Source organism: Canis aureus, chromosome 38 (genome assembly GCF_053574225.1).
Source record: "Canis aureus isolate CA01 chromosome 38, VMU_Caureus_v.1.0, whole genome shotgun sequence".
In the NCBI taxonomy this organism is placed as follows: Eukaryota; Metazoa; Chordata; class Mammalia; order Carnivora; family Canidae; genus Canis; species Canis aureus.
In genome coordinates this window covers 1,301,803-1,322,998 of record NC_135648.1, presented here as the reverse complement: position 1 = coordinate 1,322,998, position 21,196 = coordinate 1,301,803, and the positions used below count along the sequence as shown (strand labels likewise).

The 21,196-nt window shown below is 42.2% G+C and overlaps 1 protein-coding gene across 1 annotated transcript; it reads right to left on the bottom strand.

Moving 5' to 3' along the window:
• Positions 1 to 9,673: 9,673 nt before the first annotated feature.
• LOC144307217 (olfactory receptor 10J1-like) lies at positions 9,674 to 10,606 on the bottom strand. Its single transcript, XM_077886770.1, has one exon. It carries the CDS (start codon positions 10,604 to 10,606, stop codon positions 9,674 to 9,676), a length of 933 nt encoding a protein of 310 aa, XP_077742896.1.
• Positions 10,607 to 21,196: the final 10,590 nt, after the last annotated feature.

The following is a 21,196-nucleotide window of genomic DNA, read 5'->3' as shown; positions in this document are numbered from 1 at the left end:
TCCTTGCAGTTAGCAGCCACAACAAAGATGTTAATATATAATTCAAATCAAGTAATCCCTTGCTCAGATGTTCCCACAATGACTGCCCATTCTCTTTGAATAAAACTCAGAGTCTGTACCATAGCTTATAAGACCACGATGTGACTTCCCCCCTTAGTTGTCCTGGTTATTAACTCCACCTGCACTGGCTATTTGTTGCTCCTCACATATGCCAGTTAACCCTCCGTGGGCTCTTCCCATGCTCTGATCTCAGCCTGGAGTGTTCTTCCCCTGGGTTCTCTTATGGCTCAGTCCTTCCTTCATTTTTCTGCTCAAGTCACTGCAGGCCTTTCCTGACCTCCAGGATCTGGAGGTCTCTAAAAGATCTGCTCTTCTCGCTGCCAGGAAAGACTATGCTTTTGTCCTTTTTTGCTTTATCTTCAGACACTTATCCCTTACTGAGATAACATATATTACATACATACTTTGAAAATCATATATGTTCTTGAGTATGAACTGTGACGACAGGTCCTTTGTTCACAGCTTGTTTGTTTTTATTAGTGCTTTTTGCTTCCTTCTATTTAGTATTTTATCTGGTATACAGTTTCCCATCCCTTATTTTCAACCTTTATTTTGTTTCAGATAGTGGTAAGTGCTATAACCACCATAAAACAGCTAATGGGGAATGTCATTGGTTGGCATTATGGTAAATGAAGTGGTCAGGGAAGGAATCCCTGAGGACAGCTGCTCATTTCCCTTGAGGCCTGAATGATGGGGAATGAACAAGCGGGAATCTGGAGAACAGCACTCTACAGTGAAGGGATGGCAAGTATGAAGATCCTAAGTGGGAATAAACCTTCCATGGGGATGGGTGCTTGAGTAGCAGGCTATTAGCAGTAAAAGATGAGGTCCTTCCTAAAGGCATGGGTGGTACGGACAGGTGGGGCCTTTTAGGCCACCATGAGGAAAGTGGATTTTATTTTGAGTGCAATGGGAATCCATTGGATAGTTTAATCAGGGGAAGGGTGTCATCTGGTTTTCATTTTTATTTAGTTTTCTAATTTTTTGTTTTCATTTTTAGAAGATAACTTTGCTATTATATAGACAATTGATTGGAAAAGAACAAGAGTAAACAAGGGGAGTGCGCAGCAAGAGATTTTTCTGGATAAAAGTAGTTTCAGTGGAGGTGGAAGGAAATGGATAAATTCATGTGGTGTTTTGAAGATAGAACTGACAAAGCTTGTCAGGAGACACCAGTCTAGATGGCCCCACAGGCTCATTTTCTCTTTCCTGTTAGTAGCTTGGCAAACAGCTGACAGAGCAGTTCTAAGGAACTTGGGTGGAAGAAGACGCAGACGCCAGCTGCCGAATTTTCCCTGCTGCCCTTCTCTCTACATGGCTGTTTCCACCTGGGCTATTTCCACCTGGGAGCTCCTGTTGCTAGATAATCACTTAGATGGTCCCTGTTTCTTCTTTTTTAAATAAATGTGCCATTCCCACAGTATAACCAGCCCACTTACGCACAACTATAGCTACAGGTTAATGAGAGTTTGGGAGATTGTGTGCACTCTTGAAGATTTTCTCCTTATAACTTTGTTTTGCTTAACACCCTGTAGTGCTGCTAGGATGTTATCTTTGCCCTCTTTTGCATAAAAATGTGCTGACGGATTCAGTGCTGGGGAGGAGGAGGGAAAAAAAAAGATTCCAGACAGGCTCACTGGCTTTTGGATTGAGCAACTGGGTAGAGAGGGTGCCATTTACTAGGAGGGATGTACACTAATTTGTGTGTTTTATTTGGAACGATCCTAGACCTCTAAATGGAAGTGCCAGAAGAAGGCGGCTACTTACACAAGCCTGCATCTGGAGCTGGAATTATACATTTGAGATTTGCCCTTATTCTTTGTTATCAGCATAAAGCAACAAGAACCAAAGTCATAGAGAAAGTGGTCAAAACTTTCCACAAGAATCTCAGCCCCAGGAAATTCTAGAAATCATATGATGTAAAATCAGGATAATTCTACCAAAACTTTGTGGAATAAATAACCACAATACTCTTTAAAAAGGTGGGAAGCCTAGAAAAGGAGGAAACCCTTCAAATTATTTTATGAAGTGAACAGCATTAAAAACAAAGGCTGATTTGTTTATCACACGTACACAGGACACACGTGTGGGGGAGGAAGAATTTATTTTACCCTTGAAGGTTCTTCTGGCTTCACTAAGAATCAAATTGACATGAGAGAGATTAACAGGAGAAAATCAAGTTTATTTTTTATTTTTTTATTTTTCAATGTGAAGATCTAATTGCTTTTATTTAGTGATTTATTTAATGCTGCCAGGCAGCATCCCATCTAACACAGAGAAGGTGCTCTGACAAAAATCAAGTTTAATAGCAAATATATGAGGAATCCACACAGACATGGGATTTCAAAGACAAGCATCGGAAGCTTCAGTGAGCTCAGGAGAGGGGCGGGGTCTGGGGATACAAAGGGGAGGAAGACCCTGAGGGGGAAGGTGAGAAGGGGAGCTTTGGAAAGCAAAGGTGCTCTATTATGCAGTAAATTCCTTAGGTAAAGAGGAATCTCTGCTACCAACACTCTTCCTGGGACTGATATACATAGTTGAAGAGGGGAGGTCAAGAGCTTTTCCTGAATCTGCTGGATTTCAATCGCTTTTAACTCAAAATAGTGTTCACAAAAAAGTAGCCCATCTTCGGCTGCCGGCTCTAGGCAGACGCAAAATACAGATTTCACTGAAGTAAATAGAGAAACCAGTGTTAGATTAAAATAGTGTGCTGTGACGGGGTGTAATGCAATACTGCATGTGATCAATAGCAAAACTCTTGGATCGAAAACTTCTTGGAGTTCAAAACTTTACCATTTATGAACTGTGTGAGCTTAGGCCTATTATTTAACTTCTAGGTGCCTCAGTTTCCTTTTCTGGAAAGTAGTACTAACAGTATTTATACCTATCAGGTGAGGGTAATGATAGTATCTATATCATAGGATTGTTTTGAGGATGAAATCAGCGGATTAGCATATATCCTTAGAAAATTGCCTGACACATAGTAAGTATTCAATATGTTAGCTATTAAAGCAGCAATACAAGGAGGGTTCTGAATTTTTAAATCTATTAATAAATTTAATAAACCATAAACCATATAAAAAGAGCAAAATCATATGCCTTTCTCTCTAGATGCTGAGAGACATATGATCAAATATGACTTCTATTCTTCATTTAAAATACTCAATTAAATAGGATTAGATAAATAATTCCTTAACATGAAAAGGTATCTCAACTAAAAATACAGCATCGGGCTTCATAGGGGAAAATGAGAAACCCTCCCATTAAATGAAACAAAATGATCACTATAACCATTATTGTTTAACTCTCAAACAACTCTGTATTGTTTCAACTCTGTTTAACTCTGTCTCTGTTTAAGTCTGCAGATGGACATAAATACATCAAGAGAAAGAATTAAAAGGTATAAAAACTGTAAAGGAAAGGGTAGAATTATAATATTTCCCAGGTGATATAATAGAATACTCGGAAATAACCCAAGAGGATTCACTGAAAAATTATTACATCAAAATTATTCTATAAAGAGTCTGGGTTCAGATTTATCATCATCCTAGCTACACAGAAATAAAACCCAATTAATAATATAATGGAAGAAAAGCCATTTTCAATTGCGAAACTATAAGAAATGTCAAAGAATGAACTTAAGAAATGTGCAAAATTTACAGAAAAATGAAGTTCTGGTACAGATAAAATGGTATAGATTCATCTCTCCCCTTAAGTACAACCATAACCCCTGGAAATAACCCAAGAGGCAACCAAAGGAGAATTCTAGGTGGTAAGAGGAGCAGCACCAGTGGCAGGAAATCCTAACCTCCCCCAATCCTGGATCAAATAGGAGTCCCTCCCACAGTAGCTGGTGAGCCTATCACTACTCGCACGGGGACCCATTAGGGAGCCGCACTAACAGTAGCCACGGAAAGTGTGTTCTCTACTCGAAGGGCCTGTAGCTCCGTGCCCTAACCTGAAACACTAGGGCTGCTGCTCCCACCAACTCCAGTTCTGGAAGCCTCTTTGACATGTGAGCCTGATGCTTCCTTCCTCCCTCCAACTTCCCTCCATCCTTCAGCGACATGAGTTTAGGGGTGGGGTGTACAAGTAGGAGAGGATCTCCATCCCCACATATAAGGGGCATGTAACCCTAACAAGTACCTGTCTAGAGAAGTCTCCATCCCCACAAGCTGAGACTCCTCTCCAGCTTGGGGAAATCCCTTCTAACCCTCAGGCAACACCAGCGGAGTCATATCAACAGCACCAGATAAGCCAAACACACCCCCCAAAACAGAAAATGTTCTGAAAATTAAATGTTACTGAAACTACAGGCAAAAAAAGTAGGTCAGGCCCTGCATACTAATCCTAAATTAGGCAACTACCTGCTGAAGTAAAAGATTTAAGTAGGGTCTATAGTCTTCTAACATAATAGACAAAATGGTCAGGATACAAACTCAAAGTAACAGAAGGATGATAAAAGTTCTAAAAGCATAAAAATTTAAGCATTATGTTTCTGACAAATCCACAGGTCAAAGTCTCAAAAGAAAATATAGAAAAAAATGGAAATGAATGTACGATTTATCATGCAGATGCAGCTAAAGCTGTGCTGCTGGGGAAATTTATAACACTAAATGCTTACATTAGAAAGGAAGGAACCTCTCAAAATAATAATCTAAAGTTCCTACCTAAAGAAAGTAGAGTCACAAAATCCCAAAGCAAGCAAAAAAGAATGATAAAGAGCAGAAGTCAATGAAATTGAAAATAAGAAAATAGAAAAAAATCAGTGTAACAAATTGGGCTCTTTGAAAAATCAATGAAATTGATAAATCTCTAGAAAGACTAACAAAACTTGACACAAGTCACAATTATCAGGAATGGAATGAGGGTATCACTACAGATTCTGCAGCTATTAAAAGGATAATATGGAAGTACTGTGACCAACTTTGTTTATAAACCCAACAACGTGAAATGGATCAAGTCCTCAAACTACCAAAACTCAACCATACAATCTAAATAATCCTATAACATTGGAAAAAAATGAGTAGTCTTCTAAAAATTGAATTCATAATCTAAAAACTTCTGAGAATGAAATCTCCAGGCCTAGATGATCTCACTGGAGAAATTACCAAACTGTGAAAGAAAAATTAGCACCAAGTATGAACAGTCTCTTCTAGAAGACAGGAGGATAGGATACTGATCAACTTACTTTGAGTCCATAATTTGAGGCCAGTATTATCCTGGTACCTAAACCATGTAAAGGCTGTAGAAATAAAACTACAGGTCAGTATCTCTCATGCACTTATATGCAGGAATCCTCAACAAAATATTAGGGAACCAAATCCAACAAATAAAAACCATTACACATCGTGGGGCACGTAGTGGCTCAGTGGTTGAGCATCTGAGTGCCTTCGGCTCAGGGCGTGACCCCAGGGTCCTGGGATGGAGTCCCACAATGAGCTCCCTGCATGGAGCCTGCTTCTCCCTCTGCCTGTGTCTCTGCCTCTCTCTGTGTGTCCCTCATGAATAAATAAATAAAAATTTTAAAAAAATTACACATTGTGACCAACTGGATTTATTTCAGGAATGCAAAGCTACATCAATAGTCACAAATCAGGCAATGGTATCCACCATATTAACAGACTAAAGAAGAAAGATCATGTATCAACTGACACAGGAAAACACTTGATGACATCCAGCACTCATGACAAAAAGTTCTTTGCAAGTTTAGAATAGAGGAAAATTATCTCAATTTGATAAAAAGCATGTCCAAAAAACTTATAGAAAGCATTATCCTTCATGGTAAAAGACTGAATGCTTCCTGTCCCCCACACCCCTCACTCCAAATTAGGGATAAGGCAAGAATGTCTGCTCCCACCACTCTCATTTAAGGCAGTAATGGAAATTATAGTCAGTGCAATACGGCAGGAAAGAGAAATGAGGCATATAGATCAGAAAGGAAGAAATGAAACTACTCCTATAGTTACGTGGATGACATAATTGTCTATGTAGAAAGACTGAAGGTACCTACCAACCCCTGCCCAGAACTCCTAGAACTAGTGACTTAAGCAAAGTCACAACATAAAATATCAACACGTGAAAATCATTCCTATAAACTAACACTGAGCATCTGGAAACCAAAATTAAAAGCACAATTTCTCCAAAGAAAAATGAAATGCTTAGGTATAGAATGTAAGATTTGCATGCTGAAAATTACAAAATGGTGATAAAAGAAATCAAAGGAGACTTAAATAAATGGAGAGACCTATTGTGTTCATGGATTAGAAGACTCCACATCATAAAGATGTCAGGCCTCCTTAAATTGATCCATAAATTTGATACAATTCGTATGAAATCCCAGCAAGGTTTTCTGTGGACATAGATAAGCTTCCTCTAAAATTGATATGGAAATACACAGGACCTAGAATAACTAAAATGATCTTGACAAAGATTAAAATGGGAATACTCGACCCAATATTGAGGCTTGCTATATGGCTACGTTAATCAAGACGGGGCAGTATTGGAGCAAGAGGCACATAACTCACTGGAACAGAAGGAAAGCCAGAAATCCACAGAAACGGGTTCGATGGACTTTTGATGAATGTGCAAATTCAAGTCAATGGAGGATGATCACCTTTAACGAAGGCTGGAGTAATTGGCTATCTGAAAGCAAAAATTAAACTTTGACCTAAACTTCACACATAAACAAACTAACTCAAAATAGATCACTTAAATGTAAAACACAAAACTATACAACTTTTAGAAAGAAAATTATAGAAACTGTAAAAGTTCCTGATTCAAAAAGAGCCTTAAACCAATGGAAAATAACACTGTTGGTGAATACAGAGATTGAAGATGATTAAGATGTCAATTTTCCATACATTAGAAATGCAGTAGGATCCCAATAAAATAGTACCAGGGTGTGATTTGCTTATATGTGTTTAACTGTGTCAAGAATGCTGTGTGCCTTTTTTTTTTTTTTGATGAGGGTGGGGATTGTAGATTGAACAGGCTGCTTCTAAAATTTATGTAAAACGTTTAAATAAAGCAGAACTTCCAAAAAAAAAAATAAATCTAAGTAATGGCAGATAGCTAGCTCTAGCAAATAAAGCATTGAAAAACTCCATGATCATTAATGTTGTCGACGTGGAATATACAAATGCAGCGGAATAAAAATTCTACGTTGTGTTCACATTCCTCGTTGTTTCACAGGACTTTCATTTGCCCCAGGGTAAACCTAAAAGAATCCAGAAAAAAGTCAATTGAATTTCAAAAAGATTTTTTTAGAACTCATAACTAAAACATCCGTCTTAAAAGCTGAGACAGTTTTTAACTTTTAGCAAACTTTTCTTGCGAGGAAAGTCTCTTTTAACTTACAAATAATTGTGAAAATCAAAAGCTTAAGGACTGAAGTCCTTTATATGTGAAATGTATGATCTAAGTTACAGAGTTAGGAAGAATTCAGGCTTTTCTGCCAAAACAAAGGCATCCAGCCTTGTGGAGTCAACAACCCTGGAGTTGGCTGCATATTGGGGAAGGCCCAGTATTGCATCTGCCAGCTAAGCCCTGCTGTGGGGTAGAAGGGCGAGGTAGAGCTGGGAAAAGCAGAAAGAGTATGTTCTTACTTCACAGAGAAACCTCTTAGAAAAAGCTAGAATACGGGTGGAGCAGGCCTGAGGGAGTGATGCCTCCAGGTGGGCGGCATGGGGACACCCCACTGAGTCCTCTTCATTTCGGGGTCAGGGGTGTAGCTGAATGCCTAGATGCTTTCAAGATGTGGCTGAGGGAGGGCAGTGGCCCTAGAAAAGTCATAAGATGAGGTGCAGGGACTACGCTGGTTAAAGAACATGATGACACCAGAACCTTCTGGATAGATGCCACCAAAGATGGCCTCTGGGGGTCGTGTATCTCCCTTGAACCCAACGTGGGGCAGTTGGCAGTGACCTTGGACCGGGCAGGTTCCTTCTCTAAGCTGAGAAAACTAGAAGACTTGACCAGAACGTGACTGATTCACCCCAAGGAGAATGAGAAGTGGGGAGGAACAGAACCTTGAATTTGATTATGGTTACCGTAACGTGGCTTATTCACTAAATTGCCCCAGTTTGCATGGAAAGGACGAGGTGACCTTTCCTCCACCTGTCAGATGGGGAGCTCAGAATGACAAAATGAATTCTAGAACCTTCTGAAAGTGAGGTTTTTATGTACCTGCATACTTAGCATATAGAAAAAGCATGTGATCACTTTACACATTTTGATATTTCTGCATTTCAGAAATGTTCTACAGTGAGAATACCACGTAGTCACATATTGATTGTGTATCTTTTTACAAAGAGCTCAGTATAGTAACTTTGATTTGCTCAGCAATTACAGCTGCTAATCATCATCGTGTAATTCAACACATTTTGTCTCACCCTGTTCACCCTGGTTCATTTTTATATTTTTGAGGTGAGGAACGGCAAATAGTCTTCTATTATTCCATTTCTGACTCAGTTGCTTTAGTTTCATGGAAGTTTTCATGTCAAAAATCCTCTACTGTTGACTTTTTTTTTTTTTTTCTTTTTAGCTTTTTGGGAGTAATAGTACCTAATTCATCAGAAAGGAATTTTGTTGACCCTTCTTCATATTTTCACTGAACTCTCCTTCCTTGCCTTTGTGACGTGGCTCAGGAAGGGCAGGAGGAGACCCAATCCAAAGGACCTTTCCCGAATTCTTGCCCTACCAACTGTCCCCTTGTCCTTCCACGCACTCTCCTCTCACTGGAAGCTCCCATTTGGATCCTCCTGTAGTTTTTCTTTCTTTCTTAGCCGATTTCACAGGGTTCTTTCAGCAACCTGCTCCCTGAGCCTCCTGTCTGCTCTTCTTCTGAGCTCTTCGTTGGTCATCCTGTCCACAGGGGAGCCATTGCTTTCAGCCCCACAATGACTCCTTCGTGGGGCTTATGTTCAGCCAGAAGAAACAAAGAGACCAGGGTCACGTGCACTTGGTTGATGCGGCCAGAGCCCCATGGCTGTCGCATGTGGCTAGGAGTCCTCTGCACTTAACTCCCCTCCAACCCCACCCCAGTTCCTTTTGGAGCCCCACATGTGTGTGACAGGAAACTTGCAGCGGGTTGCTCGAAAACCTCCTCTCTAGAAGGTTTCTAGCTGATCCCAAACCCATTTCCTAAAAGATATCTCTATTTTTGCCTTGCTTATCTTATTAAAACACAAGGCGATTAGTTTTTGGCACAGTATCCTTTCTAGTAACCACTTGTTCAAACACCCAACTTATGTGAAAAGAAGATTCAGTCACATACGATTTTAATGTGGTTTATACTTCAGCGAAGTGGACTGGTCACTTTAAGCTTGAGATGAATGCTAGATCACACCCTGACCTTGTAATTATCTCCTGGAAGAGGGCCAACTGGTATCTGTTTACACGTCTGCAGAGTGACTTATGTTTTTATTATGTTAACAAAGAGGTTGAGGAAATGAAAATCAATTATTAGAAGCTGGCGCCCAGCATCACTTCTGCTCTGGCCCTGGCTGTGATGGGGGAAATTTCGCCAATCACCTAAAGCCCTTGCTCTATAATTTTACCTATAAGCTTCCATCTAGAAATCGTGCATGTCTATTTGGAGAGAGATTTCGTCTTAGGGAAGGGATTTCCTACCCACCACCCTCCTCAGAGCATCCTGGACTTCTTTGTTTCTCAGACTATACACCACAGGGTTCAGTAAAGGTGTTATGACCGTGTAAGTCACTGAGATCAGCTGGTCCTGATCCCTGGTGTTCTCCGACTTGGGCTTGAAGTAGGCAATGGAGGCGCAGCCGTAGTGGATGATGACCACGGTGAGGTGGGAGGCGCAGGTGGCAAAGGCCTTCTTCCGGCCCTCGGCTGAGGCGATCTTAAGGATGGTGGAGATGATGAGGATGTAGGAGACAAAGAGGAAGGTGGCAGGGGCTGTAATGGCCAAGAGACTTATAACTAAGGTCAGGATGTCATTAATGACTGGAGTAGCACAGGCCAGGTCCAACACAGGTCGAACATCACAGAAGAAATGCTCAATCAGTGAGTTGCAAAAAGGCAGTCTGAAAATGGCCACAGCCTGAACCAGGGAGAGCAAGAACCCTGAGGCACAGACCGAAAATGCCAGAATGGTACAGACCCTCCAATTCATGATGATCGAATAACGAAGAGGGTTACAGATGGCCACGTAACGATCAAACCCCATTACTGCTAGCAGGAGACAGTTGGTGATGGCAAAGCCAAGGAAGAAAAAGAGCTGAGTCCCACAGCCCACCAGGGAGATGGATTGGCTCAGACCTATGAGGCTGGAAAGCATGCGTGGGATAATGACCAGGGAGTAGAAAGTCTCTGACGTGGAAAGAACACTCAGAAAGAAGTACATGGGGGTGTGGAGGTGGTGGTCAATATGGATAATAGTCACGATGATGACATTGCCAGCCAGAGTTGGGATGTAGAGGGCCAGAAACACGGCAAAGAGGGTGAGTTGATGTTCTCCGAAGTTGGAGAAACCTTGGAAAACAAACTCCGTCACTTCTGTGTGGTTGGTTGTCTTCATTGAGGATCTCAAATCAGAAAGGTAAAGAGAAGGTCAGCACCATCCCTTCGCACCAGAGACCACCCTGTCCCCTGCTGAGCACCCTGTCAAGAGCAGAGATTCAGTCTTGCAAAGACCTGGTTTAAAACTTGACTCGTCAACCACCTTTTCCAGGAACATGACAAATTCAGTGGTAGAACTAGTAAAAACACCGAAAACTGGAGCAAGGGTATTTGGAAGCTTGAAGTAAAGCATTCTTTTCAAGGACACCTGATCCTATGTATGGCCCATGAAGTCCGTCTCAAAAATTTCTTAAAACTAGATTTTCCTAAAATGTTGCCCACATTCTCAGGCCACAGTGCGATTACGTTAGAATCTGTCACACACACACACACACAAAAAAAAAAAAAAAAAAAAAGAAAAACTGGAAATGCTTGAAAATCTAACCTATGGTTCAAGGAGGAACTTACAATGGAAATAAAAAAATATGTAGAACTAAGCAGCAATAGAAGAATCATGTAACACAACATGCACCAGGCATTCAGGACATTGGAAGGAAGTTTATCATTGAAAATGCTGTTTTTTTATGTGATGTGGTGAGCACCGGGTATTTTATTATATGTTGGCAAATTGAACCTAATTTTTTTAAAGAAGAAAATGCTTGTTTTTCAAAACTGAAAATTAATGAGAACCCATTCTAAGAAGTTATAAAAACAACATAAAGTAGAAGGGGGGAAGAAACCAATAATGGTGAAACAGATGTGAATGATAAAATATAGAAGATCCATAAAGTTAAAAGTTTATAAACTTTAGGTAAAATCGTGAAAATCTGACCAAGAAAAACAAGTGAAGACATAAACTCAGCTATGAATTAATGAAGGGACACAGTTACAGAAGCTTCAGACTCAGAAAGATGAAAAGTAACATTATGAACGACTTTTTCTCAATAGGCTTTTTTTTAAAAAAGATTTTATTTATTCATGAGAGACACAGAGAGAGAGAGGCAGAGACACAGGCAGAGGGAGAAGCAGGCTCTCCATGGGGGAGCCCGATGTGGGACTCGATCCCGGGACCCCAGGATCATGCTGTGGCCAAAGGTGGCGCTAAACCATTGACCACCTGGGCTGCCCTCAATAGGCTTTTAAACTTCCACGACATGGGTACATTTCTAGCAAAATATTCACTTATCAATACTGAATCAAGAAGTAGAAAACCTGAAAACTACTTTAAGACATAAAGACAGCAGTGAAAAACCTACAAATGAATCTCTAGGCCAAGAGAAATCTAATATGTGCTATGAAACATTCAAGGATAAATTGATTTCACTGAGATACAAATTCCTATGTTAGGTAATAAAGAGGAAGTCCTCTCACCTCATTTTACGAAGCTGGAATTATCTTGACAACAAATTTAACAGGCCGATCTCACAGATCTAGAGGTAAAATTCTTGAGCAAATGTCATCAAACCACATCCAACAACGTGTAAAATGGGTACACGATCAAGGTGGTTTTACTTCAGAATGTGAAAGTTGTTTCTACATTAAAACGATCCAATTATATATTTCCTCAGATGAGCTGTTTAAAGGGGAAAAAAGTCAATGATTATTTCAATAGCTACCAAAAGAGCATTTATAAAATTCAGTTATATATATATATATATATATAAGTTTTATATATATATAATTTTATTAAAAATATAAAATTTATTATAAATACACAAATAAATAAAATTCAGGGTCTACTTATAAGAACGCTTAATAAACTAAGAATAAAAGATTTTCTTTAAGCTGATAAAGGATGTGTACAGCAATTCTGCAGCCAACATATACTTGAGTGGGGAGATATAGAAGGATTCTCTTTAAGATTAGAAACAAGATAAGAGTGAGTGCTTTATCCACTTCTTTTCAACATTGCCCTGAATATTCTGGCCAATCCAGTAAGCCAAGGGAAAGAAATTAAAGTTATAAGGATTGAGAAGGAAGAAATTCTTTACAGATGATATGATTGTGTACATAGAAAATCCAAAAGAAATTTCAGATAAATTATTAACCTTATTAGGAGGGTTTAGCAGGCTTTCTGCTACAAAATTTATGATAAAAGTCTATCAAATTTTTGTACTTCAACAAACTGATAGTAAATTAAAGGGACTAGTGTTTATATTAGCTTAAGAATACAAAGTACCAAAAAAAAAAAAAAAAGAGTACCTAGGAAAATAGATCTTTATAAAAAAAAAAAAAAAAAAACACAAAACCTTAATGAAGAACACCAAAATGACTGAAGTAATGGAGCAACAGGCCCTGCGTATAAGTTGGAAGATCTGAGATTGCGAAGATTCCAATTAATCAAAAATCTATGAATTCCTAGATCTATGATTTATGAATTCTGTGTAGTTCAATCAGAATCTCAAATGGATTGTTTTTGGTTGGTTGGTTGTTAGATTGGTAACTTGATACTAAAATTTATATGAAAGTACAGAGATCTGAGAGAAGCCGGAACAGTCCTGAAGAAAAACAGGAAGAAAAGGTTTGCCCTTCAAACATCATTACTTATTATCAGGCTAATAGTAATTAAGAAGGTGCGGTGTTGGCACAGAGGCAGAGTCTCTCCAACAGGAGAAAACAGTCCTGAAATAAGAGGACTCTTCACACCAGAGCTGGTGCCGTAGGCTGGCGGGAAGCACAGAGGAGTCAACTAATGATGAAATAATTGGTTACGTGTATGGGAAAGAGTGAAATCAGATTGCACCATAAAAACATGGATTTCAAATGCACTAAAAACCTAAGAAGAAACAAAACACCTTATGGAATGTTTAGAAGATAATATATGAGAATATTTATAAGGCTCAGGGTAGGAAAAGATGCAAACCATAAAATGATATATTCTGGTACATAAACGTTAACTTCCAGTTCTCGAGACAAATTCCAAAAAGCAGGAAGAAGGAAAGATATTTACAGCAGAAAGCAACAGGTAAAAAACACTAGTATCTACCATATCTAGAGCTTTAAACAACAAAAAGAAAAAAAGATCAGCTAACTATAGATAGATTTAGAAAGCGTACAGGGATTTCATATTAGTGGAAGCACAGACGGCCTGTGAACAGGTTTCAGCATCCTCGTACCCAGGCCAAAGTGAGACGCAGACCACAGCCTCGTGCCATCAGACTCAGAAAATCAACCCTATCACGATCACGAGCGGTGGAAGCTCAGGAGGGGAGTGACCTGATACAATCGTTTTGGAAAACGGTTTGACGTGACCTGTTCAGGTTGAAGACCAGCGGGTCCCAGGGGCCAGCGAGCTCACCGTTGGAGTCTGATCCAGAACCACTACAGAGACACGAGCGAAAACAGCTTTGTTCATCGTGGAGGGTGGGTGGGGGGCCTGAAATGAGCCAAATGTTCTTCGAAAGCAGAAAGGACACATTGAAGCAAACTCACAACAGAGAGCCTCGAATGAACAAATTATAAAGCAGGGGCGGGCCAACTGCAGGCCGCGGGCCGGGAGCCTGCTTTGTAAATAAAGCTTTATTGGGACACAGTCACACCCGCCGGCGTGGGTTGTGGAGGTTGTGCTCCTGCTGCGGCAGCGACGCTGAGCCCTGGTGACGGAGCCTGTACGGCCCACAAGTCGGCCGGGTCTGCCGGGTCCCTTAGAGGAAAGGCCTGCTGGCCCCATAAGGCGATTGCCGAGGTCGCTCGTCACATCCTCACACTTCAACGTGCATGAACCTCACATGCATAATGCTGAGTAAGAGAAGCCAATCACGGGGCGGGGGGTGGGTTCCATGTAATGTTCGCAGGGAGGCACCACTAATTATTGTTTGGGGATCCTCTTTTTATAGATGTGGAATGGCTTTAACCGAAAATTCATGATAGTGACTGGTGAAGATTTGAAGTGTTCGAAAGGAAGCTCTAGGAGGCTTCTCGATTGCTAGCGGTCTTCTGTTTCTTAGCCCCCGGCGGAGGGTAGCTGGGTGTTTGGTTAGTTTCCTTAAAATGTATGTTTATTTTATTATTTTTTTAATGTACATTTATTTTATAAACTCTTTAATACCCTATTTTGCAATAAAAAAATGTAACGTTCCACGTCAAGAAGTATGTTCGTGATACTGTTCCGTGGGAGAAATCTCACAAAAACACTAAGAGTCACGTCCCAACGTTGTAAAGAAAGTAAAGATCTATATCCGTGCGCATAGGAACACGTAGGTCTACGAGAGACCGGGGATATACAGATGAATATATGTGACATTTGTAAACAAACTAATACAATATTATTTTAGGACTCTTGTGGAGCTTTTAAATGATGCGTATGAAAATTGTGTAATTCGATGGAAAGTAAGTCACAAAACGGGATGCGATATATACAAAATTACCTCAATTACATGAAAATGTGCCTAGGAAAGTAGCGGAATGGAAATCATCTAAAGGTTGGTAGTGCACGATTCTGCGAGGTGAAATTATGGGTGAGTTTTTGCTGTCTCTTGAACTTTCCAGAGTCCCCACAATCAATGCGTATTACTCATGCTATGGGATGGAGGGTAGTTTCAGTTTCTTTTAAGCCCCGCAGGGCTCGTCCTCACCGTCTGTCCACCAGGCCGCTCCCTCCCATCCTGGCTCTCGCAGCCCTTCGTTCGTTCTTTCAAAACAGTTGTCACAGTCAATCGACATGATTTATTATCTGGCATACGCACTAGATTGTACCTTTTCTGGTGACAGATCATGCTCAGCCCGTTCCACACCCCGGAGCTCAGCTCCATTGTCACCGTGTGGAGCCTGTGACTGTGTCGGTGGAGCTGGGGGGTGAAGGGGCGCTCTGGATCCTGCAGTCTGAGGCAGGCCCCATGCGTGGCCGTTGCAGCAAGGTCCAGAAGCACTTGGGGGTGCATGCTGTCCCCGCTGTGAACACGTGGGCCCGAGGAGCACCGAGCCAGAGCAGGTGGGGTGGATGAGAGTGTAGACATGGAGAGACTTCTGGAGCAAAGTGTGAAAGAAGAATGTGGGAAAACCTGGACCGGTGACCTAAACGTCGGCCAACCATCATCACTAGCACGGACCACTCGTCCTCCAGCTGACTTCAGGTGGATAGCTCTCTTCTTAAAAAAAGACTAGAGAAATTTATATGAGGTTTTTTAAAGCATTTTACAGTCTCCTTTATCCTTCAAAGTAATAATCCATGTGCCACTTAGGAGCAACTCTGGGTAGATCCGCGGGGAATCCTAATCCCCGGAAGGACGGAGGATGCCCCATGTCACGGCGAGGGTAACCTGGGGTTCCCCCTGGGCCGGGACCCTAAGGCTGTAGGGGCGCCTTCCTTCTGTCCCGGCTGAGCTGCTGATCTGCGTGGCGCCCACACGGAAGTGGAAGAGCCTTCTGTAGTAAGGCCTTACCAAACAGAGGAAATCACTGTATCTCGTTCTGAGTTTTTGGTGTCTCTGTGAAAGAACGTGGGCTTGATAAGTATTACCCAATTTCCTTTTAGTTCCCAGCAGCACTGCTAGGGTCTGAGGGGCAGGGCGCAGCGCAGAGGAATTGGGATTTGCTCTATTGCTCTTTTTTTATTTTTTATTTTATTTTTTATTTTATTTTTTAATCTATTGCTTTTTTTCTGCTGCAAGTACAGCACATCTTTCTCCAGAATCTCCAGCTCCAGCCTCATTTGCATCCACTTCTCTCTCTCTGTCTCTCTGTCTCTCTCACAGTTTCTGGAAGTAGTGATCTCGACCCCCCTCCCCCATTACATTGCTAAATGAGAGCAAAGAACCTGACTCAGGGTTAAGAATTATAAGTAAAAGGAGTCAAAGCAGCCTACTGACCTCAGAGGCTGATAGAGCAAATTAAATTGAGGTCATTAGAAACCAAAATGTAGGAACTAAGATTTTGGTTAAAATATATATCAGAATTTTTTTTTTCCTCTTCAGAGAGACTGTGCTCATGCAAGAGAGAGAAAAAGAGAAAGGAGGAGGGAGAGAGAACCGCAAGTGGACTCTATGCCCAGCATGGAGCCTGATGTAGGACTCGATCTCACAACCCTGAGATCTTGACCTGAACCAAAATCAAGAGTCGGACTCTTAACTGGCTGAGCCACCCAGGAGCCCCGAAATAGATGCCAGCCTATTAAGACAGGCTGCAGAGTTTAAAGATTAGTGATTACCCTGCAAGCAAATACAATGCTCTTATTTTACGTATGGAGGGTACGAGGCTCAGAGGGAGAAACTACTCGTCGCAGTCACACATCTAGTCACTGAGAAGACGAGGCGTGGAGCACAAGTATGTCCCCAAACCCACATGGTAGCGTGGAATCCAAGCCCTACTGAACGGATATTCGGGCGTGAGGTTAGGGTTATAGGGAAGGAGGCAACAGGTTGTGCAACCGCTTGACCCTCAGCCTCATTCACTCGAGACACCAGGGACGTCAGTGGTAGGTGACAACTTGGGATGAGAAAGACTGTCTCATGTCCTCTCCTCCCTCCGTGGTTTTTAATCGATGCCCCTATTATTTACTTACAGACAGGAGAACAGTGTAGGGCCTGTTATAGGCCGCGGGGCTCAAACAGCCATCAGGCAAGACACAGGGAAAGTGCGAAACTCTAATGTTTGAGAAAATCACCAGAAAACCAGAACAGGAAAAGGAAGAAGCTTAGAAAATTTAAAATCAATTCCCCTCTCCTGTTTTTTTTTTTTTTCTTTCCTACCAGCAGCACTTACTTCTTGCAAAGTTGGCAAAGGACCCGAGAGAGATTCTCTGAGTTGCAGATGCATCTGGACTCTTTTAAAAAAGAACTCAGAATAGGCGTGTTCACGAGGCCTTGAGGGAGACACTGAACCCAGGCCTACAAGGGCCGCATTTCCCCAGCGTGAAAGAAGCTCAGGCCGCAGTGACCGGCTCAAGGCCCGGGCCACGGATTCCTCCAGCCGCAGCGGATGCTCCCGCACAGGGGAAGCCTCTTTAAACCCTGTCCACAGGCTGCATTTGTGACTACATGGGACCCAGGACTCCAGGGACTCCCCTGAGAGAAGCAGGCACAAGGGGCAGCAGAGGAGGCACTTGAGACCCTGTCCCAGGGGCCTGATTAGCATCTCAGGCAATTAGTCGAATAAAACTCTACCTTCGTTTCCTGAATCACAAGAGCAATTTGCGCCGTAGAAACAAATATGTTTCGTTAAGAACCTAAGGAACCCAGAAGAAACGTGTAAAATAAAATACACTGCTGAGGATCGATCCTGAAGTTGGTGAAGTGACAAACACGAAAGCACGTCTATTTACGTCGCAGGCACTACGCTACGTGTTGGCAGGACAAGAATGACGAGGACAGTCAGGGATTTGCTTCCACGGAGCTCATCTGGCGGGAAGCAGAGAGCTGACGCTGATGCATTGGGCATCTGCACGCACCGCTCGGGGAGGAGGCTATTTTTGCAGCTAAGGAGCATCCCTTCCTCTGACGGACGGAGCTCTGACGCAAGGCATACGGCTTGTCAAGTGGACAGTGGGCCGCCTTTCTCTCTCACCGTCTCCCCCGATCGGGTACCTTTGTGTCGTGTACAAATGTCCACGCCGGGTAGCTTTCAGACCTATAATCTCACAAATAAATGCATCATTACAAACAGCAATAAATGCTGCGAGGCAAAACACAGGGTTTCGTAATGGAAAGGGGGTTATGTTTTGTTAGTCTGGGGAGCCTAAATATTCCTCTGAGCGATGGTTTTGAGCTGAGGTCTCTAAGATGAGTGGGGGTCAACTCGGTGACATTAGGGAAGAGAATCTAAGGCAGAAAAAAAACCCGAGTGAGGGACGTGATAGATTATTCGATAGTAACCCATCCCGAGAACTGAAACGAGGCCAAGCTGTGCGCAGAGAGCTGGAGGGAGAGATGAATTTAGAAGGCGCTAGAGGATGTGCGCCTGTGGGTCTTGCAGCTTCAGGCTTGTTTTAGGGCGACGTGGAGCCAGCAAAGCTTTTAAGGAGGTGAGTAGCACAGTCAGAGCGTCTGGTGCAGAAGTGGAAAATGAGTTGGAGGAGCGCAAGCTGGGGAGCAGATGAGGAGGCTGCTGCGGTTGTGCACTGCAAACGCCACAGGAACCGGGGCCGCCGAGGCCGGCGCGGGGCCGTCGGGGAGGCCAGCCCGCAGCCGCATCCAGGGCACACACGCCAAGAGACCTGCCGCTCCCAGGGCTCAGAAAGTGATTCAGGATGCAGTTCTCAGAAGAATTCCCGTCTAGAGAAAGAAAGGATGGTGTTTTGCGTTTTTTTGTTTTTACGAAAATCTGAGGATTCTTCGCTGTGATCCTCTTCCCCAGGCCTGATGGAATCCTGACTTCGTTCATCAGGATGGAAAGGCACAGTCTCACCCAGTTCTCGGGTTGGAGCCAGTTCACAGAACTCAAGTCAGGGTTACGCGGGCCTGCTGCAGATAATTTTTAAGATGCGTTATTACTGTTACATAGACTTAAAAATGTGTTGTTACTGTTGTATTTAGGTAGATACAACCCATATTAAAATACCTATTATATAAATATGGGACCTATTACATCGATCTACGTTTATTATAGAGATTGCTAATATATGGTCCCCATTCTGTTCCGTGGAGCACCGTGGTCAGTCAGACACACCAAGGCCTCTGGGAGCAACTCCTGTTACTACGTGACCTCTTTCCTTAACCTGGGGGCAAAAAAAAAGGTAGAAAATGAAATAATATAAGCAATGATTTAAGGGTACTGGAAATTGCCCAAAGGCAGATAACACATTAAGAAACATTTATGCTCGAAAAGTTGCTAGAGCTTCAGGTAAAAATGGCAAGAGTGTGTGCGCTCTTTTTATTTTGGGACATTCCCATCATCGCCCCCCACCCCCCGCAGGCCCCCACCTCAGGTCAGAGGGTAGGAAGTTTAGCTTTATCCCCTTGGATTTGGCCGGAAGAACCAGCAGCTTTGGTGTCGGAAAGCTCGGTCTGTAATGTGTACTGGAGCTTGGGCAAAAACCTGCAGCTCTGCTGGCTTAATGCAGACTCACCTGGGGAGAACCCCCCAGCCCTGCAGCTCTGATGTTATTATGGTCTTGGTTCTGCGTGAGGAACAAATAAGCCATAAATGTAACCAAGAGGTCCTGAAAATAAGAAAGTCGTAGAAAGGCTGAAATAAGTTCTGCTTCTCCAGCTGCAGAGAAACTCTGAAGGCACAAGGGAGGTCTGGGAACGGGCTCCAGCCGGGCTGAATGCACCTGACAGCCTGCCCCCGGGTGGATCCGCAGAGAGTAGAACTCCGTGGGTTCTAGGTGTTAACGTGCAGTTAATCCAGCAAATCGCCGGAGAGCCACCAAGCTATGTATTCGCAGGGAAACCCCTGGGAATGGAAGCCAACGTGATTGAGAAATGGAGTAGACGTCAGCACCCGAGCACAGCAGCCTCTGCGTTTAAGTGGAAAAGAGTAGCTGAAAACGGAGGAGAACAATGACGACATTTGAAAATATAGATTTTCCAGAGTTGCTATGATATATCCAGTTACCAACCAAGTATTACAAGTTTGTGTAAAGAGAGAGAAAAGTATGACCCAAATTCGGGGTGAGGGGAGGGAAGTAGTCAATAGGAATTCATTCTGAACGAGCAATCGGATGAGCAGATTTTATGGACAGAGTCAAAGAATTAGAGGGAAGTATGTTCAAAAAATTATATATATAGAATGGCAGCGATCACACAAATAGGGACTCTCAGAGGCCATCAAAAAGAAGGGAATGCAAGTTCTAGAGCTGAAAACTAACTGAAATGCTATCAAAGGTAGAAGTGAGATAGCAGAAAAAAAGAACCAGGGAGCCCAGAAATCAATGATAGAGACCATCCAGCATCAGAGCGCCTGGGTGGCTCCGTCGGTGAGCATCTGACTCTTGATTTCAGGGTCGTGAGATGGAGCCCCACACCCAGTGAGGAACCTACTTTAAAAAAAAAATTAAGATAAAAAGAAAATCCATCTAGTTTGAAGAAAAGAAACAAAGGGATGAAAACAAAGTGACTCTCACAGACCTGCAGGACCAAGTAAACACGCCGACATAGGTGTAAGGGGCTTCCTGGAGAATGAGGCAGGAAAGAATATCTAAACAAATAAGGGTTGAAAGCTTCCCAAATTTGATGAAAAACACTGATGGCTTCAAGAAACGCAACAAATCCCAAGAAGGGTAAATGCAGAGAGAACCATATGTAAGACACCAAGCTGCGGAAAGCCAAATTCAGAGACAAGAATCTTGAAAACCAAAGAAAAGTGACTCACCATGTACAGAGAAAAAAAAAAACAACTATGATTAAGAGCTGACTTCTCAACAGGAAACACAATTGAGACCAGAGGATAGTGAAATGGCATTCAAATTGCCCAAAGAAAGGAAAAATTTAACAGAAAAATCCGTATCTAACAACAACATCCTTAAAAAAAGGAGGGAAAAATTAAAAGAGTGTCTACATAAAGAAAGACAGAGGATTGGTTGCTAGCAGACCTACCATCCAGGAAATATTAGAAGTTCTTTTTTTTTTTTTTTTTTTTTTTTAGAAGTTCTTTAGGCTGAAAGGAAATGACCATTGACGATAACCCATTTTTATAAGAAAGAATGAAGAAAACCAGAAACGCTAGCTCCGTG